The sequence below is a fragment of the Diplotaxodon limnothrissa genome, linkage group LG18 (genome assembly GCF_057381915.1).
Source record: "Diplotaxodon limnothrissa isolate DT_005_m linkage group LG18, D_limnothrissa_male_GT1.1, whole genome shotgun sequence".
Classification (NCBI taxonomy): Eukaryota; Metazoa; Chordata; class Actinopteri; order Cichliformes; family Cichlidae; genus Diplotaxodon; species Diplotaxodon limnothrissa.
This window is the reverse complement of record NC_140613.1, coordinates 13,219,702-13,244,091: the sequence shown is the minus strand read 5'-3', so window position 1 is coordinate 13,244,091 and position 24,390 is coordinate 13,219,702. Positions and strand designations below refer to the sequence as shown.

At 39.4% G+C, this 24,390-nt stretch overlaps 1 protein-coding gene across 2 annotated transcripts in view; it reads left to right on the top strand.

Moving 5' to 3' along the window:
- Positions 1 to 24,390, top strand: part of LOC146613226 (apical endosomal glycoprotein) — a 31,090-nt gene that overhangs the window by 2,802 nt on the left and 3,898 nt on the right. The window contains exons 7-47 of one of the 2 annotated variants that reach the window (XM_085378300.1): positions 1,770 to 1,901; positions 2,026 to 2,150; positions 2,274 to 2,511; positions 2,965 to 3,233; positions 3,601 to 3,691; positions 3,813 to 3,953; positions 4,106 to 4,237; positions 5,334 to 5,467; positions 5,566 to 5,737; positions 6,317 to 6,436; positions 7,149 to 7,303; positions 7,401 to 7,496; positions 7,641 to 7,731; positions 7,844 to 7,963; positions 8,640 to 8,739; positions 8,832 to 8,982; positions 9,105 to 9,324; positions 10,358 to 10,481; positions 10,804 to 10,933; positions 11,011 to 11,086; positions 11,172 to 11,327; positions 11,559 to 11,684; positions 11,782 to 11,997; positions 12,094 to 12,213; positions 12,338 to 12,490; positions 12,579 to 12,670; positions 13,195 to 13,362; positions 13,640 to 13,837; positions 13,948 to 14,056; positions 15,244 to 15,366; positions 15,453 to 15,552; positions 15,738 to 15,897; positions 16,026 to 16,122; positions 16,268 to 16,411; positions 17,037 to 17,224; positions 17,653 to 17,818; positions 18,439 to 18,657; positions 18,762 to 18,940; positions 19,916 to 20,153; positions 23,489 to 23,648; positions 23,751 to 23,865. In XM_085378300.1, coding sequence (XP_085234426.1) covers positions 1,770 to 1,901; positions 2,026 to 2,150; positions 2,274 to 2,511; positions 2,965 to 3,233; positions 3,601 to 3,691; positions 3,813 to 3,953; positions 4,106 to 4,237; positions 5,334 to 5,467; positions 5,566 to 5,737; positions 6,317 to 6,436; positions 7,149 to 7,303; positions 7,401 to 7,496; positions 7,641 to 7,731; positions 7,844 to 7,963; positions 8,640 to 8,739; positions 8,832 to 8,982; positions 9,105 to 9,324; positions 10,358 to 10,481; positions 10,804 to 10,933; positions 11,011 to 11,086; positions 11,172 to 11,327; positions 11,559 to 11,684; positions 11,782 to 11,997; positions 12,094 to 12,213; positions 12,338 to 12,490; positions 12,579 to 12,670; positions 13,195 to 13,362; positions 13,640 to 13,837; positions 13,948 to 14,056; positions 15,244 to 15,366; positions 15,453 to 15,552; positions 15,738 to 15,897; positions 16,026 to 16,122; positions 16,268 to 16,411; positions 17,037 to 17,224; positions 17,653 to 17,818; positions 18,439 to 18,657; positions 18,762 to 18,940; positions 19,916 to 20,153; positions 23,489 to 23,648; positions 23,751 to 23,865 — 6,044 coding nt within the window. Of the gene's footprint in view, positions 1 to 1,769; positions 1,902 to 2,025; positions 2,151 to 2,273; positions 2,512 to 2,964; positions 3,234 to 3,600; positions 3,692 to 3,812; positions 3,954 to 4,105; positions 4,238 to 5,333; positions 5,468 to 5,565; positions 5,738 to 6,316; positions 6,437 to 7,148; positions 7,304 to 7,400; positions 7,497 to 7,640; positions 7,732 to 7,843; positions 7,964 to 8,639; positions 8,740 to 8,831; positions 8,983 to 9,104; positions 9,325 to 10,357; positions 10,482 to 10,803; positions 10,934 to 11,010; positions 11,087 to 11,171; positions 11,328 to 11,558; positions 11,685 to 11,781; positions 11,998 to 12,093; positions 12,214 to 12,328; positions 12,491 to 12,578; positions 12,671 to 13,194; positions 13,363 to 13,639; positions 13,838 to 13,947; positions 14,057 to 15,243; positions 15,367 to 15,452; positions 15,553 to 15,737; positions 15,898 to 16,025; positions 16,123 to 16,267; positions 16,412 to 17,036; positions 17,225 to 17,652; positions 17,819 to 18,438; positions 18,658 to 18,761; positions 18,941 to 19,915; positions 20,154 to 23,488; positions 23,649 to 23,750; positions 23,866 to 24,390 lie in introns of those variants that run through there. The other variant, XM_085378302.1, reaches the window with a different exon arrangement.

The window sequence follows — 24,390 nt, the reverse complement described above, 5'->3', positions numbered from 1 at the left end:
GAGACAGAATGTGAAAAAAAAATCCATGAATTCACATGGTAGGATTTGTAAAGAATTTATTCGTAAATTAGGGTGGAAAATAAGTATTTGGTCACCTCAAACAAGGAAAATCTCTGGCTCTCACAGACCTGTAACGTCTTCTGTAAGAAGCTTTTCTGTCCCCCACTCGTTACCTGTATGAATGGCACCTGTTTGAACTCATCATCTGTATAAAAGACACCTGTCCACAGCCTCAAACAGTCAGACTCCAAACTCCGCCATGGCCAAGACCAAAGAGCTTTCGAAGGACACCAGGAAAAGTATTGTAGACCTGCACCAGACTGGGAAGAGTGAATCTACAATAGGCAAGCAGCTTGGTGTGAAAAAATCAACTGTGGGAGCAATCATCAGAAAATGGAAGACATACAAGACCACTGATAATCTCCCTCGATCTGGGGCTCCACGCAAGATCTCATCCCGTGGGGTCAAAATGATCATGAGAACGGTGAGCAAAGATCCCAGAACCACACGGGGGGACCTGGTGAATGACCTGCAGAGAGCTGGGACCAAAGTAAGAAAGGTCACCATCAGTAACACACTACAACGGCAGGGAATCAAATCCCGCAGTGCCAGACGTGTTCCGCTGCTGAAGCCAGTGCATGTCCAGGCCCGTCTGAAGTTTGCCACAGAGCACATGGATGATACAGCAGAGGATTGGGAGAATGTCATGTGGTCAGATGAAACCAAAGTAGAACTTTTTGGTATAAACTCAACTCGTCGTGTTTGGAGGAAGAAGAATACTGAGTTGCATCCCAAGAACACCATACCTACTGTGAAGCATGGGGGTGGAAACATCATGCTATGGGGCTGTTTTTCTGCCAAGGGGACAGGACGACTGATCCGTGTTAAGGACAGAATGAATGGGGCCATGTATCGTGAGATTTTGAGCCAAAACCTCCTTCCATCAGTGAGAACTTTGAAGATGAAACGAGGCTGGGTCTTCCAACATGACAATGATCCAAAACACACCGCCCGGGCAACAAAGGAGTGGCTCCGTAAGAAGCATTTGAAAGTCCTGGAGTGGCCTAGCCAGTCTCCAGACCTCAACCCCATAGAAAATCTGTGGCGGGAGTTGAAAGTCCGTGTTGCTCGGCGACAGCCCCAAAACATCACTGCTCTCGAGAAGATCTGCATGGAGGAATGGGCCAAAATACCAGCTACTGTGTGTGCAAACCTGGTAAAGACCTATAGTAAACGTTTGACCTCTGTTATTGCCAACAAAGGTTATGTTACAAAGTATTGAGTTGTATTTTTGTTATTGACCAAATACTTATTTTCCACCCTGATTTACGAATAAATTCTTTACAAATCCTACCATGTGGATTCATGGATTTTTTTTTCACATTTTGTCTTTCACAGTTGAAGTGTACCTCTGGTGCAAATTACTGACCTCTGTCATCATTTTAGGTGGGGGAACTTGCACAATCGGTGGCTGACTAAATACTTTTTTGCCCCACTGTAGCAACACAGTTTAAGTAAACTATAAAACCATCCAGAGTACTATGCATGGCCTCTGATGTGTCTTTTAGGTCATGTGATCTTCTGTAGTATTAATAACGCAGTCATTATCTTAAATATCTGCTCACGTGTAAGATTTATGTATCATCTATTACAAATTGCAGTAAATTCAAGTGAGTGTATAACTTGACTTTTGCATCTCACTCATCACTTCAAAGTTTATGAGATTGCTCTGAGTGTATCTCCTGTTGTGTTTTGTTTTTCTTCTGCAGGCTACTACATGCTCATAGAAGCTAAACGAAACCTAAACATCTCATCAGCAGCCAGACTCATTAGCTTTCCTCAGCCTGCGGGTCAAGTGCTTTGTGTGAGTTTCTGGTACCACATATTTGGCAACAGCATTGGTACGTGAACTGCTGTCCCTAACTGCACTTGGAGGCAAATTTTATCTAAATGCACAGAGAGATAACAATATGTATTTTAATGAATTGAGATACATTTAATGTATTGCTGTTCTCTCATCATCAGGCTCACTCAAGTTTATTGCAAAGCATTCTGGTGAGCCAGAGACAGTTATGTGGATGAGAAGCGGCACCCAAGGAAACAAATGGCATTATGCTGATCTTACCTTCAACAGCAACAAACCAATACAGGTATAACTGATGCTTTTGTAATTGCTATAGCTTGTTTGTTTGTCTGTTGGCAAAATCTTTTTCAAGAAATACTACTGGAAAAATATTTTGTGCAACAAAATCTGATGTATACCTGTTTTCCAGTTTATTATAGAAGCTGTTACGGGAGGTGAACAAGGGAGCATAGCCATTGATGACGTAGTGGTGTTCAATGGCAAAAATGGTTCTTGTCCACCAGAGAGAGAGTGCACCTTCCAGGGCTCCCTTTGTGGTCTGCTGCCTCACCAATCTGCAAACTTCAGCTGGGACCGGATCACCGGAGAGTCCCAACCATCCCTCTCTTCAGGCCCCAGAGTGGATCACACACTGGGGACAGATCAAGGTATGCAAATGTTTAGAATAACGATATACGGTTGATTTTCAAAACCACACATATATTAAATGTTTTGTGTTGTTGGAATAAAGCTCAGTAGATCAGTTGAAGTGATATGATTCATCCTCTGGGGAGTATGAATGAATTACATTTTATCAAGGCCAAAGTCCACTTTATTGTCAGTATTTGTTGTTTCCTTTCCAATCTTGAAGTTTAAGGCAGGAATAGAGATGCAGTGCATGTGTTGTGTTTATTGGCACATGATACGTTTTCAGTAGAAATATTTGATCTTATTTGAAAGTACCTGCAATGTTTTTTTGAGGATGACGCATTGTCACACATGATATAGTTAGTGATTTCATAAACACGGTGCCTTTCCAAGCTAAGCAACCTGTGCACAAAGATAACTATGCATTTCCTCAAAATAAAGCAGAATGTATGATAACGCCACAAATTTTGTAGGTTATTACCTGAGCGCCCAATTGTGGAGCCATCCTGTGGGGTCCAGAGGTGCAATGACGAGCGCGGTGCTCGAGCCTACCCCTTCAAAGGGGGAATGCCTAATGTTCTGGTACTACATGGAGGGAAGTGGCGTGGGAGAGCTAAATGTGTATCTTCAAACCCCCGACAGCCATGAAGATCCCGTCCAGCTCTGGACCAGAGCAGGTGATCAGGGGAAGCACTGGAGGCATGGAAGAGTGACACTTCTCAGTCCTCATAGCACATATCAGGTATGTACACATAGACACAATGTTTTTTGTTTTTTATGTCATTTTATATATTTTCTGTAGTTTGTCTAATAATATAATATAAAATATATACTGTTTTGAGGTTTTTTCCTCTGGCACAATATTGTTACGCTTCATCTAATACTATATATATCTATAAAGATTGCCACTGTCGATTAACTGATTTTTTTAGTTATGTTTTCTCCTGTATGGCTTTTTACTTGTGCCTTGTGTTCAAACATTTTATATATTTCAAGGATAATGAAACACTTAAAAAAACACTTACTTTCATCATTTTAGCAATTATACTTTAAAGGATGTCATGTAAAAGACAGAGCTATTACACGACATTTGTGCTTTTGAATTCGAGGTGATTTTTGAGGCGATAGTTGGGGATGAACCAAGCAGAGATATAGCCATTGACGACCTCATAGTCCTGAATGATGCATGCCCTCCGACGGGTAAGTAGCCACTGTAGATTTTAGATAACAAATTAATCGTAGTGTTTATTTGTTCGATTGATTTGATTTGATTACACTGTGTGTATCCAGCTGTATAATGTGTCTGTGTATTTCTTTGAAGGTTTTTGTGACTTTGAGAGGGACTTCTGTGGTTGGGTCAACAATCCTCCCCCAGAGTTTGGAGTTGAGTGGGATTGGCTCTCTAGCAAAAGTGATGGCTCAATGATTCCACCCAGAGACCACACCACAGGATCTGCTTTAGGTAATTTACATGTCACACATGTACTTTAACTATAATGGCAGGCTCACTTCAATATTACTGTTATAGCATTTGCTCTATAAGTGAAGATATCCTTCAAATTCTTAGGCAATGTCAGAAGATGCCACTTTTTAAAAAATAAATATGTTTTTCAGGCCACTTTGCATTTTTCATGGCATCCGATTCTGATAAAGAAGAAATTGCCCAACTGGAGAGTGAATCAATGGCAGCTGTTGACCAAGCTTGTCTGGAGATGTGGCACCATGTTGGAACATGGCTATCAAGTAGTGAGTACAGTTAGTTTTTTTTTTACTTTATATTAATCTTGTTTTATTAACAATCTGCAAATATGTGGTGTAAACAAGATAAGGTCTGCTTTTCTGCAGTCAAACATGAATAGTTATCAACTTTACAATAACTTAAAGACAGAAACTACCAACATTAATGTCAGTCATGCCATGTTAGTGTTAATTACACAGTGTAACAGTAATTTCATGCTAAGTCCAATGCCAGTCATGAAAAAACTCAATCCAGATCTTAGTACAGTTATCAAAATTGACATTGTAAGTGGAAAATTTATTTCAACCTGTCAAGAGATCAGTGAATCTACTGTAGTAACATGTGGATACAAAATAATAGCATCAATGTAACTACTAGCAGCTATAAATTGAAGTAGCAAAAGCATTTGTGTGAAAATTAGCATGCAGTTGAACCTTCACTTACATTCATTAAAAGACCCAAACAAAAGTCTTATCATTAGTGGTGCTTTGTGTTAGAAAATTAAATTGCTGTCGTTATTTAAACCCCTAAATAAATTGTCACATGTTGATTATTGAGGCTTGGATCCGATACAGACAAGTGAGGCAGAGCCATTTATTGAGGCTGAAGTTAAAGTCAAAAACAGCACACTGAAGTTGTTCAACCAACTCTAGAAAAAAAACTGAGAGGAAAGACTGTTTATACACATAAGGGGTGGAAATACCAAAGTAACAAGTCACAGCTGCAAATAGTCAAGACAGCAGGGGAGGGAGCAAAACCCAAAACCAGGCACAAGAGTTAACTAATTAATAAAGTATAACCAGTTAACTAATTAATAAAGTATAACCAGTAATGAATGCAGAGACAAAGAAATAACTCCTCTGTTAAGCATCTCCTCAACAGAAGGGATAGCACAGGAGAATGAAACAAAGGGAAACTAGTAAGGGAACTAATAAACTCCACAATTAAGAAACAAATAAAGGCTCCAAATACTAAAATAATAATAAAACTTTAAATAACTTATACATAAATAGTAAACATAACTAAGAACCAAACAGAGAACCTCTAATAACAAACATAGTATAAACAAAGAAATAACACTTAATTATTCTCTTGATGACCCAGGGCCTTCAGCCATTACACTGACGGTGTTTGTCAATGAGCCTGCTGGACTGCGTGCTGTGTGGAATACAAGTGGATTTTCTAATAACAATTGGATCAGAGACAGGGTGGATTATAGCGCATCAGGCCCTCACCAGGTAAGAATTGCATCATTTTGATGTTGATTTTCTCATGAAAATATTGACCAATGATAAATCAGCGCAGAGTTTTAAACTTCTATTGTTCTTTATCGCAGATTATTTTGCAAGCCAGGTGTCCCGCCTCAACAGATGACAGCTTTTCCCTGGATGACGTTCACATAATCAGGAACATGTCTTGTGATGACCTCATTCCAACCACTACACCATACCCAACCACCACCATGACCAGCGCTCCTGCCTCTGCCATGGACTGCACCTTTGAAGAAGGTAAAAGTGCAAAATTTACCAGAAATTTAGCAGAAATAGCTTCATTTGTTAATAGTATGCTACAAAATGAAATGCCATTCAAGTTCTTATGATTACTGGCATTAGAGCTTACAAATCATGGTCATGATAATGAAAATGTTAGACATAAAATTACCTTTAAGAGCTTTTTCCACAACTAAAAGCTCATAATCATTGCCATTGTGTTTTTCTTTTAATCATCAGTGACTTTGAAATATATGGACACAACTTAGCTCAATGAACAATAAAGAAATATAAATGAATTTACAATATTTGTTGGTATTATTGGTATCCCATCTCCTTCATGCCCAGTTCAAAACACCGGGCTTCATAACACGACTTCGCTAAGTATGCATTGGCTATATCCATCACTATATATGATCTATAACATATATAGTTATATAACTATAACTATATATGATCTATCTATAACATTTTAAAATATTATAGATATGAATGTGTAACCACTCCTACATGCATTTTTCTCAATTTGAGTATGTCAATTTTTTCTTTCCTGCTCATGTACTTATATCGTGTTTGAATACTCTCTTGTAAAAACAGGTCTGTGTAACTGGGTCCAGGAGGCCAATCATGATTTGAACTGGACTCTCAGTATTGGACTTCCAGTTGAGCAACCATGGGATGGACCTCAGTATGATCATACTGTTGGGAATAATGAAGGTATTCATTATTGACAGTAATATAAGCACAGAGGCAGTGCATTTATAACAGAAGTCTAGTGATACACCTTAGCTGAAAAATAATGAACAACTTTGATACCCAGTTATCCTTTGTCTTGTTTTTCTAGAGAAAGTCTTTCTTTCTTTCTTCTTCTTCTTTTTTTGGCTGTTCCTTGTAGAGGTCACAACAGTGTCTCATCTGCCTTCAACTCACCCTGTCCTTACCATCCTCACCTGTCACATCAACCTTCTGCATGTCATCCTTTACTACATCACTACTTCTCTTTCTGTTATTCTCCTGTTTAGAAGCTCCATATTCAACACCATTCGGTCACTATATCCACTATCCCTGTTCTGCAAATGTCCAAATCATGTCAGCCTTGCCTCTCTAGGTTTTTCTCCAAGCTGATCAACCTGAGCCGTCCATCTGATGTACATATTTCTAATCTCGTGTATCACTCCCAGTGAAAATCTTGGTACCTTCAACTCAGCCTCCTGTCTTCTTGTCAGGGTCACCATCTCAAACCATACATGATTACATCATACATCTCACAACCAACTTGTAAAGATTTCCTTTCTCTCTTGTTGGTATGTTTCTGTCACCTCTGACACCCATCTCCATCCACTCCACCCTGCCTATACAGTATTCTCCTGTTTTCACAACAGCCCGGCCTTTTATTCTCATCTTCATCCATTTTCCCCTCTCTATCAAGGTTTCTTTCTACTTATTAATGGATTTGGATCTAAGAATGGTGAAAAAGCAGTCATCTCTGTTCCTGTCATTACTCGTGCGTCACCAATCTGTGTTGATTTCTGGTATCACATGCTCGGGCCTTCAGTGTCAAACCTGGATCTGCTGGTTCAAACAGTATGTAACCTTTTTAACACAACTGAACCTTCAGTTTCAGGCTGTGCTTTATATCATCTTCAGATTTCTTCACATTCCTTTACATAATTTTTTCTAGCAATCATCTGAACTCTTAGTTTGGACTCGTCGGGGAACGCAGAATCCAGAGTGGATGAATGCGAATGTAACCCTCAGCATGAATGACATAGTACAGGTAAACCTCACCTTGCCATAAAAATGTCAGTCAATTTTCAAGTAATTTTTTAGCTTCTGACTCTGAATAGAAATGTCTCTAATTCAGAAACATTTAATGTAGCACTTTGGCAGCATTAAACTTTGCATCATCCTTAATTCACAGATTGTGTTTAGTGGTCAAAGAGACACCAGCAGTCAAGGATTCATTGCTATTGATGATGTTAAAGTTAAAGAGGGGGCCTGCAGTAATCACGGTATGTAAACATTAACTCAGTACTCCCAGTTATCGTCAAATAACATCAAATCAATATCAAATAAATAAATAAAATAAAACTTTGCAACCTTTTTGTTTTAAACACCATTTAGATGTGTGTGGGTTTGACTCGGACTTGTGTGGCTTTGAGAATGATGTGAGTCATTTGGGTCGCTGGATTCGCAGAAAAGGAACAAAGCATCATGTGGATCACACATATGGAACTGAGAATGGTGAGTGCTGAACTGTGCCACAGTGCCACTGCACAATGTGGGATTAACAGAGCTGAGCAGTCATGGTCTCACTCCTACAGGACAATATTTATGCTGTAACTATAATGGTAATATATTGTAAGTCCTAAGTTTGTCCCTTGATATCAACTTGTGGATCAGAGCTCTACAATAATAAGTCACAATAAAAATGCGACTCATCATCTTGTAAAATAATTATCAAGAAGGAGTATGTTGCATAATGTAACACATTGTTTTAATGCGAAAATACTGCATAGCTTTATTACTCAATCCAATCATCTGTATTTGATGTGTTATATCTAATATTTCATACAACTCTGTTTAAAAAAAGGATTCTGTTACTTAACAGGCCTGCAGGATTATCGAGGTGTAGGCTCTTCTTTTAGCTAATCCTCTGCAGTGTTTGACACCTTTTAGATGGCAGCTAAAGCTTAGACGGCTGTTACAGACAATATAATACAATACAATATTTTACCACTGAAGCAGGAATGTTATAAATTGCCATAAGCTGATTTTCACAATCAGTCATAAGTTCAACAAATTGTCTGAAAGTAGCAGCATTGTTCTCTGCCTCAGATTTTAGTCATCGTTTCTCAGAAATGTCCCAGTCAACAGTCGTCTTTGCATTTTTGTCACAAAACAAATTTTGTTTTTATAGGTTTCTACATGACGGTAACATCAAATTCTACACAGGATGAGATCGCTGAGCTGTTCACACCAGATTTACCTTCAGCTAAAGAAATGTGTGTGCGCTTCTGGTGAGTTCAAAGATCCATCACAGATTTACAATTGGAGGTTGAAGACTGGTGCACATATTACTGTACATTTAATGTAAATGTACTATTTTTAGGTACTGGTTACCCACAGACTCCTCTAGCAACCTCGCTATCCATATAAGACAAAGCGCAGAAGTTGGTGATGTCCTCTGGCAGCAGACTGGAGGGCTGTCTACAGGGTGGGAGGTGGCAGAGGTCACGGTGTCATCACCTACAAAATTCAATGTAAAAGCATTTGTTTTCTTTTCTGACAATCAGACAGTCTTATTCTTCCAGTATGTTTCATTTTGTATTTTTCTTTATCTTCTGTGGGAATTCTACCTAAAACAGCTGTGTTGCTTGATCAGGTGGTGTTTAAGGCTGTTCATGTGCATGGCACGAATACCACAGTGAAAATTGATGACTTTTCTGTGAGGGACGGAGCCTGTAGTCCTCTGGGTAGCTGTGACTTTGAGTCTGGACAATGCACCTGGGTCAACATCCTCCAAGAAGACGGACATGACTGGGTGCTGGCCAGAGGAGGCTTCCACGGTCCACCAACAGACCACACCACTCAAACCCCGGAGGGTATGGCCTTAAACAAGGATTACTGAGTCAAGGTTTTAGCCACAAAAATGTGATATACAGGGAAAAAAAAACTAGATAAGCCAACAGTTCTCTTTGATACATTTGGATAAAGATTCTTACATGTTGGGTTGGTTTTCCATCGTCTTGCAAGACTTGGTACAGGACTTACAAGGATTTATATGACCTCCATTGCATTTTAGTCTGATGATATCAGCTTTTTGAGCCTTTTAGGGAGATTTGCATGCACATTTTGCATATTTGTGCATATTGAATAAAACAATCAAGAAACCACTCTTGGTTTAGAAAGAATTTATTTTGGTTCAAACTCTAGTGGCTGACAGCTCAGTTTTTCATTGATATCCGCATTGGCATAGACAGTATTCAGACTTATTTAAAATACATTTAAATCCTTAAAACTGCACTGACCAACATTTTTTATTTGCTTACATATTTTATGTATAATATTAAAGTGGTGACTCTTGGGATTCCCATCAGCTCTGCACTACTTAAATGTCTTCTAGCTGACACTAGCGTTACAGTTTAAGCTCACCCTTACTGCTCTTATCTGCCTTACAAATAGCTAAAGCTAAACACTCAGAAAGTCAACCAATGGTGTGGATTTCAGTTCCCAGTGAACATTTTGTCTTTGTTTGAAGTTTCAAAATGTGACAGATGGTGTGAATCATCCGAAACTTAGTTAATTATAATCAAAAACTGCTGATGTTAATTTTTAACTGACATAACATAGTTACTTGAAACATACTTCTCTTTTTTTTATCCCTGACTTATGTCCTGTTGCTGACCTAACCTCCTCCCTGACTAGATGTAATGTTTCTAAATTCTAGATGCTCTCTATTTATAAATATCTAAACCTTAACAACTGCATTAATATCATTAGAAAATAATATGTTTAATCTTTTAACGTTTATGCTGGTGTACCCCAAGTTTGAATTGTTAAAACAGCAAAAGGAGCAGCATTAAATATTAACTGTATTTATTTATTGTGTGAATTTTGTTTTCTTTTTGCATGGAGGTCGGTTCCTGTTGAGCTCGTCACCAAACCAAAGTCACAGCAGTGTTGCACAGGTAGTGTCTGAATGGATCCAACTTAAAGACACCACATCCTGTCTCACTTTATGGTACCACATGGACAACAGGTCAGCAAAAAAAAATCAGGTTGCACTTTATCCTGTTTATCTTGTGTAGTTTCCTCACTGACTTCCTCAAGAAGTGTGCACAAATGTCATGTATTCGTGAATCACCTGCTTTACTTTGTGCAAGACTGAGAATATTCTGTGGCAGAGTTCAGTTTGTTCCAAAAAGAGTTGCACTACCAACAGTGAAACCAGCAGCCTTTTAACCCTGTAGCAGAAAGATGCCATTATTAGTTTTGGAAATGAAAAGTGTATATTTCTTGTTTTTAACAAGAATCTCTCTTTTTTTTCTCTCAACTAAAACAATTTTCCTGTTGTCCATCAGCGACTCCGGGACTTTGCAGGTGTTCATACATTCAGGGCCGTCAGACGAGGATCTGATGTTCCACAGTAACAGCAGTGAGAGCCGCTGGGGCAAGTTCTCTCAGTCTGTAGAGACATCCAAACCTTTCCAGGTATTGCAAACAGATTTAGCTGTTACATTAGAACCCAGGAATATTATATACATATTTACATGCTCTCTCAAAAACAGCTGCTGATCGAGGCAGAGACTAGCAGAGGATTCATTGCCATTGATGACATTTTTCTCACACCAGGCCTCTGTCAAGGTACAGCTATTCTTTTTTTTGTTGCATTCCCTTTTTTCTTAGTAAATCAAGTTACACAAAATATTTTGTTTTCTTTTTGACACAGTTAATGAAACAGATTTGGGGTTTGCGGGTTGCTCGTTTGAGAATGGCACATGTAACTGGGAGGACATCAGTGTTGGCCAGTGTCGGTGGATGAGAGGAAGGAACGTTACTGGGAATACAGGACCACCCGTGGACCACACTCTGGGCACTAATCTAGGCAAGGCCAAATACACACACTAAAGATATAATAATACATTTACACCAAGCGTCAAATCAAACTGTCTCAGATTACTTTTCCTAAACCTGGACTCTTCTTACAATCTCAGCCGGCTTTTGTCTTTTTGTACAATTTGGAAAGTCTTAGCAACACTTGTGTTTATGCAGTTTCACACTGAGATAAGTGTAGACAATCAGCAGTTTTAAGTAGGTTCTGATCTGATGTGTCCAGGTTGGTACATGGCAGTGGAACCTAACCAGGGTGATCAAATGAGCCCTGCTACCCTCCAGAGTCCCCTTATGAAACAGGCCAGCACCACCTGCATACTGCACTTCTTCTACAACATGTATGGGGAGGGTATGTTTATAGGATCTATGTCTTCAGCAAATAAATAAATAAATAAATAATACAATTCAAAAAATTTATTCCAACCTTTGCAACAATCAATCAACAGATGCAGAAGAGCTGAACGTGCTACTGAAGGAGGGATCCAGGACCACCAGGCTGTGGTGGTTATCTGGTAACCACGGAGATTCATGGCAACACGGTGAAGTAACGATTGGCAGAATACCTCAGGACTTCACCATCCTGTTTGAGGCCTCCAGGACCTTCGATATACCCGGATACATCGCTATTGATGATGTGGACTTCACCAACTGCAGCTTGCCTGGTAGGCTACCTGCTCACCCTGTGCGCTCTGATGTCCTCTTTACTATTTTGTCCCTTCTGGACATTTATTTTTTATCTTTTTAAAAATTATTATTAGAGCCACACCCTCAGTGTCCTGAGGGTGTGTTCACATGCAACAACAGCGTGTGTGTGGACACCAACCATGTCTGTGACTTCAGCGATGATTGTGGGGACTGGTCTGATGAAAACAACTGTGGTGAGAAAAGAAAAAATGCTCTGTGGTAGATTTTGTACTTGGAAACTGAATTTTTGTATTAATTACATTTATTTTTTTAATTATTCACTTCTTTCTTTATCTGCTAATCACGTAGAGCTACAAGGTGTGTTGGAGCGCTGCAGCTTCGAACACGGCCTGTGTTCCTGGGCAGCAAGCGATGTGGACACACCCGGAGCTGAGTGGACATATCACAAAGGAGAGGACGCCTGGCCCCACCACGGACCTCACAGGGACCACACACAAAATTCTGATGCAGGTCTAAGAGTTAAAGTCTGAATTAACTTTGCTTTGAATCAGTAATGCTATGATTTATTTTAGTTTTTAATTCCGTCTTATCCAAACAGGTCACTACATTATACCTGGAACTCACCTGAGTGCAAGTGGCGAGACATCAGAGATTCTGTCCAAAACTTTATTGCCCAGCTTTAATTGCAAAGTGAGTTTACTGTATGTAAATTAAAGTGTTGTTTACAGAAAAACACCACCTTGTGTTTTTTAGGGTACTGACAAGTCATAAAGTTCCATAAAAGCTAAAAAATAAAAAAAATCACCAAAATGTCAAATGGGGAGAAAAAGCAGGCAGTTAATAAGCTTTTAATAAGCTGCAGTGGTTTCATTAATACAGATAATAGTAATAGCTGATGGGGGCAAAATCTTGACAGATTGACAAACTGCAGGAGATAATAATAATAACCTTTGATGTATTTAATAGCATCTATATGAAGCACTTATGGGGCACAGTACAAATAAAACTGCTGAACACTTCTGTAATTATACTACAGTAATAACAATGCTTATCTACACATATTTTTATTACCTTTCTGATTCTTATCTTGAGTAATTGCAGTAAAGTATTAACTACTCCTGCAGGTTGCTGAGTCTACAAGAATTCTTTAGCAAACACCATCCTGTCGTCAGCCCGTTCTTTTTATGCTCACGGTACTGTTGTAATACTTTCAGGTGAGATTCTTCTACTTCAGCCTGAATGATGCTTCAGGCCGACTGACTGCACAGTCCAGGACTCTACGGTCCGGTAGTGACGACAGAGTTTTATGGACCAGGGAAGCATCACAAAGCTACAGCTGGCAGAGAGCCGAGGTTACGTTGTCCTCCGAAACCAGCAGCAAGGTTAGTGAGGACACAAGCAGTTAATTGAATGGCAGCCACTGCCTCATGTGTATAAATGCTGTTAGACATCAACTTAAATAATAGCCTTAAATCCCTGAAGCTTACAGACATTATTGAAATTATAAGACCAAGAAGACTGTTGAGGCCTTTGCATAAAAGTATCTGTAGACGAATGAATACTTCTTATATGTACAATATAATTATGTGTTGTATCAGAGCAGTTCCCTGGCAGAATAATAGCTAAAAGGCCACAGTCTAATCTCTGTTTTATCCTCAGATTGTCTTTAGGTATGAGCTCGGCGACGGTCTCAGAGGTCTGGTTGCACTGGACGATGTATCTTTCTCCAGGGATTGTGTATTTGACCCCAACAACAGCGAGCTACCTGACCTGTCGTCAACCTCTGCCCCACCATCAACCTCTAACACACCCACTTCTCCACACTTGACCTCTACTGCACCAATAAACCCCTGTCAGGTAAGCTGCAGAATCTGACTTTATTTCTGTGATAGCAAACTTAGGAAACATAAATTATAAACAAGTCTAAATACACAGTGGGTATTTGTCTCTTTTTTTTCCTGATGCAGGATAATGAGTTTTTTTGCTGGCAGTCACAGGGAAAAGTGTGTATTCTGGCTACCTTACAATGTGACTATCATCTAGACTGCCCGCAGGGGGAAGACGAAGCCGGCTGTGGTGAGAGCTGCATATTGTATTCAAGTTTGTCTTGAAAAAAGTGTTATTATCAAAGTTGTGGCAAAAATCCATTTAATCACTGTTTTTCCTGAATGTGGCTAGTTGGAGAGGTCATTTAAAACAGTAACGCTGCCATAAAATACACTTCTGTAGTCCTCTAAATGCTAATGTTGCCTACTGCGACAGTCCTTAAAATAATTCCTCCTTTGCAATGGTTAAAATGGTTTATTCATCCCATTTTAAAGCCTGCATGTTGTGGTGCTGCTGAATTTCATTATTAGTGTTTTTACATTTTGACAGTAAATATGGTAGAGTAAATATTACCAAACAGTATTATGAAATTTCACTCTTACTTACAGTGTTTATCCACTGTATAAAGATAGTTTTATTCTCAGGCTTTTTTTTATGCCAAATATTCATTTTTTTTAAGCCGTGCTGTATAAAAAAGAAGCACTGGAATAGTTGGGAAAGTTTTCATAAGCGCAAGAAATCAGATACAGATGGACTCTGCATAGAAATGAGTTGCACACTTATCCCCAAACAGGTCATGTGCAATTTCAGCGCCAATGAAAGAAGAAATTTAAGTCCTCGCACACTTATGCAGTGTTGTGATTTGTAAGCCTTGATGACAATTTCAGTGCTTTGACATAACCCTAAATAGGCTGTTTGTGCTAGAAAACCCTCCAATGTGGTTGAATTATAACAATTCTGCAAAGAAGAGTGGGTCAAAATTCCTCCACAGCAATGTGAACGATTCATTGCCAGTTATCGCAAACACTTCGCTGCCGAGGGTGGTGACTTACAATTATTAGGTTTAAGGGGTGAGTACTTTTCATATATGGGAGACTAGTAGGTTTGCATAGCTTTTATTCCCTTAATAAATGAAATCATCAAAACTGCCTTTTGAACTCAGGAAGGGGGCAAAACGTTTTCACAGCACTGTAATTGCCACCAAAACCAATTGTATGCCTTTAACAGGAGAAAACTGGATCAGTTATGCTCTTCTTTCTTTTGAGGCTTGTGTTTGGGCCCAGCACCTGTTTTTTCTTTGGCCGTGATGACCATGAATATTGTGACTGTTTTATCAGCAGAAATTCCTTTGACTGACGCACCTGCATACAACACAAAATCTTTTAAAAGCGGTGATTTCCACAGCAGTGTTACATCTCTTGATTTGAACCCTTCAGGTCCGTGCACATTTGAGAATGATCAGTGCCGATGGACTGATGTTAGCGATGGACAGAGCAAGTGGCAGAGGCAGCGAGCCAGTAACAACACTGAGCCACCCACTGATCACACTGCAGACACAGGTGGCTGTTATTGAGTAGTTCATTGATGTTATTGTCATAGCTTCACTTCACAGCGTGTTTAATCACCACGTGTCTGTTATTCTCAGGCTACTACATGAGAGTTAATTTCAGTAAGGGGTCTACACAGAGTGAAGCTCAACTCCAGAGTCCCCCGCTGTCTCCTTCGTCCCCCTACTGCCAGATTCGGTAAGCAGTGATGCGCAGACAAATGATCGCGTCAAACCTGGTTATTTTGATGGATATATTTGATGGATATGTCCGTGTATGAATTGCTCAATGCTTCAAAGCTCCCCTCCCCTCTTTCTACCATGCAAGTGTCTTCCCAATCCAACGCTCTCTCTGCGTCTTCCTTCCTTCTTTCCTACACACAGGTTTCACTTCCACATCAGTGCAGAGAGCGCTGGGTCACTCAGAGTGCTTATGCAGCAAGCTGGAGGGAGTGAAGCAATCTTGTGGTCACGTAGTCACAGCACCGTCTCTCATTGGAGCCCGGAGCATCTGCCTCTCGGCCTGCACCAGCAGCCTTATAAGGTGTTTGATTTTGCCTCCTCTCAACAATGAAAAATGTACACAGGAAGCAATGAGAACAAATGAGTTTCATATAATAATAAATAATAAATACTAATCATTAAAAAGTGCCTGACCATTTTTGTCACCAGGTTTTGTTCAGTGGCATGAATAATGCAGCTGCTTCTCATGTTGTTGCTGTGGATGATATCTCTTTCCTAAACTGTGAAAAATCCTACCAACCTCCAGGTAAATAAAGTTAATTCAAAGTGACTGTTAGTGAATATATGACATGAGAGGTAGGGGAATGAGTGTGGTGCATGTATCATTTTATATCCATTTTTGTGCCATGTTCAGACTTCCAGGATTATTTTTGTTTTCCTTCCCTTCTCAGCTCTGGCGTCCTTTGGCTGTTCTTTTGAAGATGGTCTGTGTGCTTGGGTTCAGGGGGCTGAGGATCAGCTGGACTGGCTTAGCGGGGCAGGTCCCACTCAAACCTCTAACACCGGGCCTGCAGGAGACCACACCAGCAGCAAAGGTCCTTTTACCTCATGCTAAATTTTCATTATGCTAGTCTGTATATTTATGCAAGTGCCAGATGCCTTGTGTCCATCAAGGCTGGCCTTTGTAACCTTTGCTGAGCATCAGCCACTGTAACCACAAGAGACCATTAATGTAAATTGACTGTTGACATTATAACAAGTAGAACTGAGTGAACAGGACAGACTGAGTAATGTCCATCACAAAATGGCAGAATGCACATAAAAGACAAATCCTGCAAGACTAACTGCAAGATGGTGCATCTTAATTCCACAGTTAAAGCTTAAAATTGATTAACTGGGGAGTTTTCATAAATTGTTATAAACATTAGCTTAGTTTTTGGGACTATATAACCAAAAAGAAATAGTATTGTATTGCTTGAAACAGTGGCATGATACATAAAATTATAGTCTTACAAAATGTCTATTTCTTTTTACCTTTAGCATTTATCAAATTTTGGTTTCTAAAATTCTCTCTTTAAACTTTTTATGGCTCAGTGTGACACAATGTGAAAGTGGAGCATCACTCCTCACATGCCACATATGCAAGCTTAGGACATAAGTTGCAAATTTATTTTTATTAAAAGGTTGAGACCTTGAAGTTGTCTTGTTTTTGTTTCACAGGGAAATACCTTTACATCGAGAGTTCCTCACCGAGCATAAAGGGTGATTCAGCCCAGCTGAAGTCTTCACTGCTTCCACCTGCTGGTGAAAAAGGATACTGTTTTTCATTTTGGTACCACATGTTTGGAGCCACTGTGGGTTCCCTCAAGATGTTCCTGCAAACATCTGATCCCTTAGAGAAAACTCTGGTAAAAATATGCATGAAATTAGTCATTTTCTCAATTTATTTTATCCAGTGAACGCCAAAAAATATGGCAGAGGCCTTAAGAAGGCCACTTAGGTTTTTTTTTTTCTTTTTGTTAGTCATGCCGTTTTAGTCTGGACACGTTACTTCCCTTTACTGCAGGAAAAAAAAGGGAAAAAAACGTCTGTGTGGCCGATTGAGAAATATTTGCGGCTGTTTCCACTGTGTTTTTCTCTGTGTTATTATACTTTTCACATTCTTGTGAAATGCTGATTGCAAAATCACATTAATGCATGGCATAATGAATGCAAGATGCACACTTTCAGTGCATAACACTGAGAACCTTAACAGACAGTGCATAACACTGTGTTGCAAAAATCCTCCTCACATCCTTATTGGGATGAGTGAATCAACATTCTGTCTTTCCTGTAGGTGTGGCAAAAATCAGGAAACCAAGGAGATGAGTGGCTGCAGGTTCAGAGCCATGTGAACCTGCAGAAAGTCCACCAGGTTGTTCTGGAGGCAGCAGTGGGGGGAGAGGCTGGAGACATAGCCATTGATGACATCTCCTTGAGTCCTGGAGCATGTCCTGTTTCTGGTAATGGAGCTGAAAATGATAAAAATTCCAAGCAACCACATTAATGTCTGTTATTTGCTATTTTTTGCCACACATGTTAAGTAATTATATTGTTCCTTTTCAGTTTACTAACTGTATAGATCAAATAAAATGCTAAATGGGGGCGTAATAGTCATTTTGCAAGTATTCATTTAAAAAATGATGCAATAAGTGTATAAAAACATACCAGGTACTTCACATGGGCATTTCAAGTTGCCCTGCCTCACACTCTCCTCTCCCCAGATACCAAAACAAGCCCTCCAAAATTTGTGAGGAAGCTGCCAAATTTCTATTTCATCCTCTGTCAGCTGCATCTCTCTCTGATGTTTCAAACTTCCATCATCCCAACATCCACCCCTTGGCTCCAAAGAGATGTTTACTTAAGTTTAGACTCCAATTTCATTCATTTGCTCTATTAGAGTTCAAACAGGAGCTCTCTGACCAAAATACAAAATAGTTTAGCAGCTCACTGAAACTGCAGCAGAACTAGTCTTATCCAAGGCACAGGGAGCTAATTAACTGCAACAGATATTACAGTGTTAATCAAAAACTGTCATGTCTAATGTCCTCAGATTAAGTTAAAATGTAATAATGTTGTACAGATTTGTGTGACTTTGAGGATGGGAGCTGTAACTGGGAGCAGCAAGCAGCCAGTGATTCTGAGTGGATCAGACATCAGGGATATACTCACAACCCTTACACAGGACCGGAGAGCGATCACACCACCAGCACACCTACGGGTCACTACTTCTACCTGCCTTCATCGTCTACTGACCGAGCTGGCCAGAAAGCTGCAATGTTTTCACCTCTGTACCCAGCGGGTGAGAGACTCAGCAGTATTTTTATATAATGCAGACAGGGGCCCGCGTTCAAACAGGGCCAAAACAGTTCAGGGGATTCAGATGTGATTTTTTTTGTCCTTCAGACAAAGGATCTTGCGTGCAGCTGTGGTACCACATGTATGGCAAAGGAATGGGGACACTAAATGTTTACCAGCAAAGTGAAGATGGGAAGGAAGCTCTGATTTTCTCTCAGACAGGAGACCAGGGCCTTCTGTGGAGGTTCGCTCGGGCTTCTCTTCTGCCTCGGCTTCATCCTTACAGAGTGAGTCACAAAGATCCATCCAAACTAGTGAACAGAGCAATTTAAGTCATAAATAAGTTATTTAGTCCAGTGAGAAAATTAGTTTTGTGTATTCAGTACATACAGAAGCAGAGGGCAGCGCTCCAGCTGTAAACCAGTGCCTTGATCAGAGGCACAAAAACAGTTACATAAATAAACACGTGTGAACAAATAGATGCACAGACAACAACAAAAAAGCAGTACAGTGTCTAAATACATTTTTAATTTTTCACACACACACTTATTCTAATATAAAACATAGTTAATGCTTTTCTGTTAATTCAGTAATTATAAAATATTAGTACATTTTAATACAGGTTTAACCCTGCTGTGGGTCATTATGTCCCCATAATCAGTATTATTACTCACCACTGAGGTCGTTCTTTTTTTTTGATGACACTGTACTTTCACTTCCACTACATTGTGGTATTGTTACACAAGTAAACTCTGGGAGTGTTTTTTTTTTCATTACTACAACTGTATATATTTGTAAGCCATTTCCTTTATGTTGTTTTCATATGCTGCTTAATTTGACTGTGTTTAAACAACATCTGTAAATATTCAAAATAATGTAAGAGGTGTCATATTTTCATTTAATCTTTGTGTTGTGTAGAAAAAAGAGTTGTTTTTGTAAAATGGAGTTGAAACGCATGCACTAATTGTTCTCCGAAAACACTAAAGTGTTTCCTGGTAATAATGTGGTGAATTAGAGTAATCTACAAAAAACAGAAGACCAATATTTCAAAACCTGATCACATAAAACTGCATAAACACATATTACTGTGAGAGTTTATTTTCTTGGGCAGACAAAAATTATGGCACATTAATTGGTAACACTACTTTGAGTGTACAACAGTGCAGTGTCATGGAAATGATACAAAAATATAAAAAAAAAACACTAAAATAACTCTTCCACTAAGATTTTTTAAAATCTGGTGTACATGCTTTGTGTCTCAGATTGTGGTGGAAGGTGTGAAGGCCGGCCCTACACAGGAGGGGGACATGGCTATTGATGATGTACAGCTGACTGATAATCAGTGTCCTCCTCGTGGATTTTGTGACTTTGAGGACACGATGTGTAGCTGGAGCAACCTGGGTGAAGGAGTCGACCAGGGAGACTGGCTCCATGGCAGTGGTGGTTCCCCGAACCCACATACAGGACCCAGTGTGGATCACACTACTAATTCCACACAAGGTAGTAACTATACCGGATAGAGACAAAAAGTAGACTTTACAGATGCACAAAAAACACAATTGCCATGAGCAGTGTTGGTCAAGTTACTTGAAAAATGTAATCAGTAACTAATTACTGATTACTTCCCCAAAAAATCCCGTTACTTTACTGATTACTTATTTTCAAAAGTAATTAATTACTTAGTTACTTCGTTACTTTTTAAAAGCACGATTTACAACCTGAATAGGTGATAAAGCAATAGCTCTTTCAGCCCAATTCTACTTTTTTTTGCATAATCCATCATACAAAATGTAATCAAATGGAAAAGTCTCTATTTAAAACTTGTTTTATTAGTTTTAATCTTTTAACTTTATGCATCAAGCAAAAATTTAATTATATGTAAAATTCTCTGACTGGAAGAAATTTGTTTAACATTTAAACCTATTTTCTGCACATTCCAGAACATAAAATAAAAAATTTTTTTGTGTTTACATTCAGTCTTTCAAATAGATGCAAGTGAAACACAGTAGAAAATAAATAAAATCAAAGACTAGCAGCCCTGTTGCTCTATTTTCACCTGTAAAGCAGGACTGCGGTAGGCGGAGGTTTACCCTGGTGCAGGTGTGCCGCAGCGGTCAGTGGAAGAATCCGCGAGTTTCTCTGTGAATTTCCCATTACGTGGTTGCGCACTCGGTGCTTGCTTGGAAGTTTAGGGGTTTTTTTCGCTGTAAAAAGAAGTTTTCTTCCCACGCACAACGGACACTAATGTTTTTGTCACTTTTTACGGAATCAAACTCAAAGTAAGGTCAGTACTTCCACGCTTTAAACGCTGCACACTCATACTCTCTCCCACAATCGATATATTATCCTTTGTTGATCTGCACACAGCTGTTGTCACGAACGTCGCACTCGCTTACGTCACTGTCATGAAACATTCTCGCAAAAAAAATCACGGTTTTAGTAACGCAGTAACACAGCGTGCTTACGGGAAAGTAACGGTAATCTAATTACCGTTTTTGCGATAGTAATCCCTTACTTTACTCGTTACCTGAAAAAAGTAATCGGATTACAAGTAACGCGTTACTGCCCATCTCTGGCCATGAGTTCAGTTATACAGGGAGTGCAGAATTATTAGGCAAGTTGTATTTTTGAGGAATAATTTTATTATTGAACAACAACCATGTTCTCAATGAACCCAAAAAACTCATTAATATCAAAGCTGAATGTTTTTGGAAGTAGTTTTTAGTTTGTTTTTAGTTTTAGCTATTTTAGGGGGATATCTGTGTGTGCAGGTGACTATTACTGTGCATAATTATTAGGCAACTCAACAAAAAACAAATATATACCCATTTCAATTATTTATTTTTACCAGTGAAACCAATATAACATCTCCACATTCACAAATATACATTTCTGACATTCAAAAACAAATCAGCGACCAATATAGCCACCTTTCTTTGCAAGGACACTCAAAAGCCTGCCATCCATGGATTCTGTCAGTGTTTTGATCTGTTCACCATCAACATTGCGTGCAGCAGCAACCACAGCCTCCCAGACACTGTTCAGAGAGGTGTACTGTTTTCCCTCCTTGTAAATCTCACATTTGATGATGGACCACAGGTTCTCAATGGGGTTCAGATCAGGTGAACAAGGTGGCCATGTCATTAGTTTTTCTTCTTTTATACCCTTTCTTGCCAGCCACGCTGTGGAGTACTTGGACGCGTGTGATGGAGCATTGTCCTGCATGAAAATCATGTTTTTCTTGAAGGATGCAGACTTCTTCCTGTACCACTGCTTGAAGAAGGTGTCTTCCAGAAACTGGCTGCAGGACTGGGAGTTGAGCTTGACTCCATCCTCAACCCGAAAAGGCCCCACAAGCTCATCTTTGATGATACCAGCCCAAACCAGTACTCCACCTCCACCTTGCTGGCGTCTGAGTTGGACTGGAGCTCTCTGCCCTTTACCAATCCAGCCACGGGCCCATCCATCTGGCCCATCAAGACTCACTCTCATTTCATCAGTCCATAAAACCTTAGAAAAATCAGTCTTGAGATATTTCTTGGCCCACTCTTGACGTTTCAGCTTGTGTGTCTTGTTCAGTGGTGGTCGTCTTTCAGCCTTTCTTACCTTGGCCATGTCTCTGAGTATTGCACACCTTGTGCTTTTGGGCACTCCAGTGATGTTGCAGCTCTGAAATATGGCCAAACTGGTGGCAAGTGGCATCTTGGCAGCTGCACGCTTGACTTTTCTCAGTTCATGGGCAGTTATTTTGCGCCTTGGTTTTTCCACACGCTTCTTGCGACCCTGTTGACTATTTTGAATGAAACGCTTAATTGTTCAATGATCACGCTTCAGAAGCTTTGCAATTTTGAGACTGCTGCATCCCTCTGCAAGATATCTCACTATTTTTGACTTTTCTGAGCCTGTCAAGTCCTTCTTTTGACCCATTTTGCCAAAGGAAAGGAAGTTGCCTAATAATTATGCACACCTGATATAGGGTGTTGATGTCATTAGACCACACCCCTTCTCATTACAGAGATGCACATCACCTAATATGCTTAATTGGTAGTAGGCTTTCGAGCCTATACAGCTTGGAGTAAGACAACATGCATGAAGAGGATGATGTGGACAAAATACTCATTTGCCTAATAATTCTGGACTCCCTGTACAGCATGAGTGACTCAAGCAGCATTCATAAAGAATCATTGTGCGAATAAAGCACTTTACAATTATTGGCTCGTGAGAAATAGCAAATGAGCGCTGACTGTTTGAAATTTCATGCATGAAACACTTGGCTCGGTGCCTAATGCAGAAGCAAGCTGTAAACCAGACGACAAAACTGTTAGCAGGAGGTCACTTTTTACACAAGCAGAAAATATGGAGCTAAGTTTATTCAATGTTTGCATTAACCTGATGTTCTTGAATCTAACATTCACTTTTTTTTTTACGTCTCTTTTGGGTCTCCTTTGGTCCTGGAGGAACCTGGAGGAGTTCTTACTTGCCTGAGTCTATGATAGACTCCAGATATATAAAAAGATGAATTAGATTAATTCTAAATAGAATATAAATATTAATTGTAGCAGTTTTATTCGCCAATAAGGTTCCGCATAGAGACAGAATTGATTATATAGAATAATTTGTCATCGGTAGACTGTGTTTGGCCTAAAGGAAGTATACCATCTGATAAGATAAGATAAGATAAGATAAGATAAGATAAGATAAGAGGAACTTTATTTATCCTGAGGGAAATTCTTTTGTCGTTCATTATTTTGATATGCATGCTTGTTTGAAATCACAGTTCTTTATGACACTGGCTGCTATTGTTAATCTGAATGTGCTTGCTGTGTTTCCATCAGGTCACTATGTTTACGTGGACAGTTTTGTGGGTGAGTGGGGAGTCTCATCCTTCCTGGTCAGTGATGTTTTACAGCCCTCCACACGAGGGCACTGTCTCACATTCTGGTACCACATGTTTGGAAACCATGTTGGGACTCTCCGTGTCTATATAAATAACAGGTAAATACTTCTGTCTGAAGATCATTAATATTAAACAATATTATTATACGAATGAAATTTTCTGCATTACATAAAATAAATGGGTGTCATCCTGTCTTGCAGGAAAATGCAGGCTGGTGGTGATGAAGTGGGCCTATTGAAGTGGACTGAAACAGGAAACAAGGGAGAAAAGTGGCAGATGGCAAATGTGTCTGTCACGCATGATGAAGCATTTTGGGTATTACTGAGCTTGTGATAAGTTTCATGTGGAGAAATACACAAAATATAAAAGTGAAAAATGAAATGTTGATTTTATATTGCAGCAGATTACATTACAGATTACTTACCATTACAGAGAAATGATTCACAGATGGACACAAGTAACACATTTGGAACAAAAACTCTTATGACTGCTTTTTGATAAAGCCCATTAGCCAATTTTTATGATGACTGTCAACAAAGGCAGGAGTTGACTTTAGAAGTCTAAAATTACTCCATTTTAAAAAAAATATATACATATAATAATAATAGGGGTATGGGTTGTACAGTGGTTACCCACTTTGTACCTATGGACGTAAACAAACCCAGGTCCTGGTGACTCAGGATTTAAACTATGTGCTTTTCAGATGTGGATCCCAGGGCCCCACATCACATGAAAATGTTTCTGTTAAAAAAAAAGGCTTTGAGTGCTAGGTGAGAGTAATTGCTATATAAATTAATGCTGCATTATCACTACGTTTGATTTATTTGTTTTAACACTTAC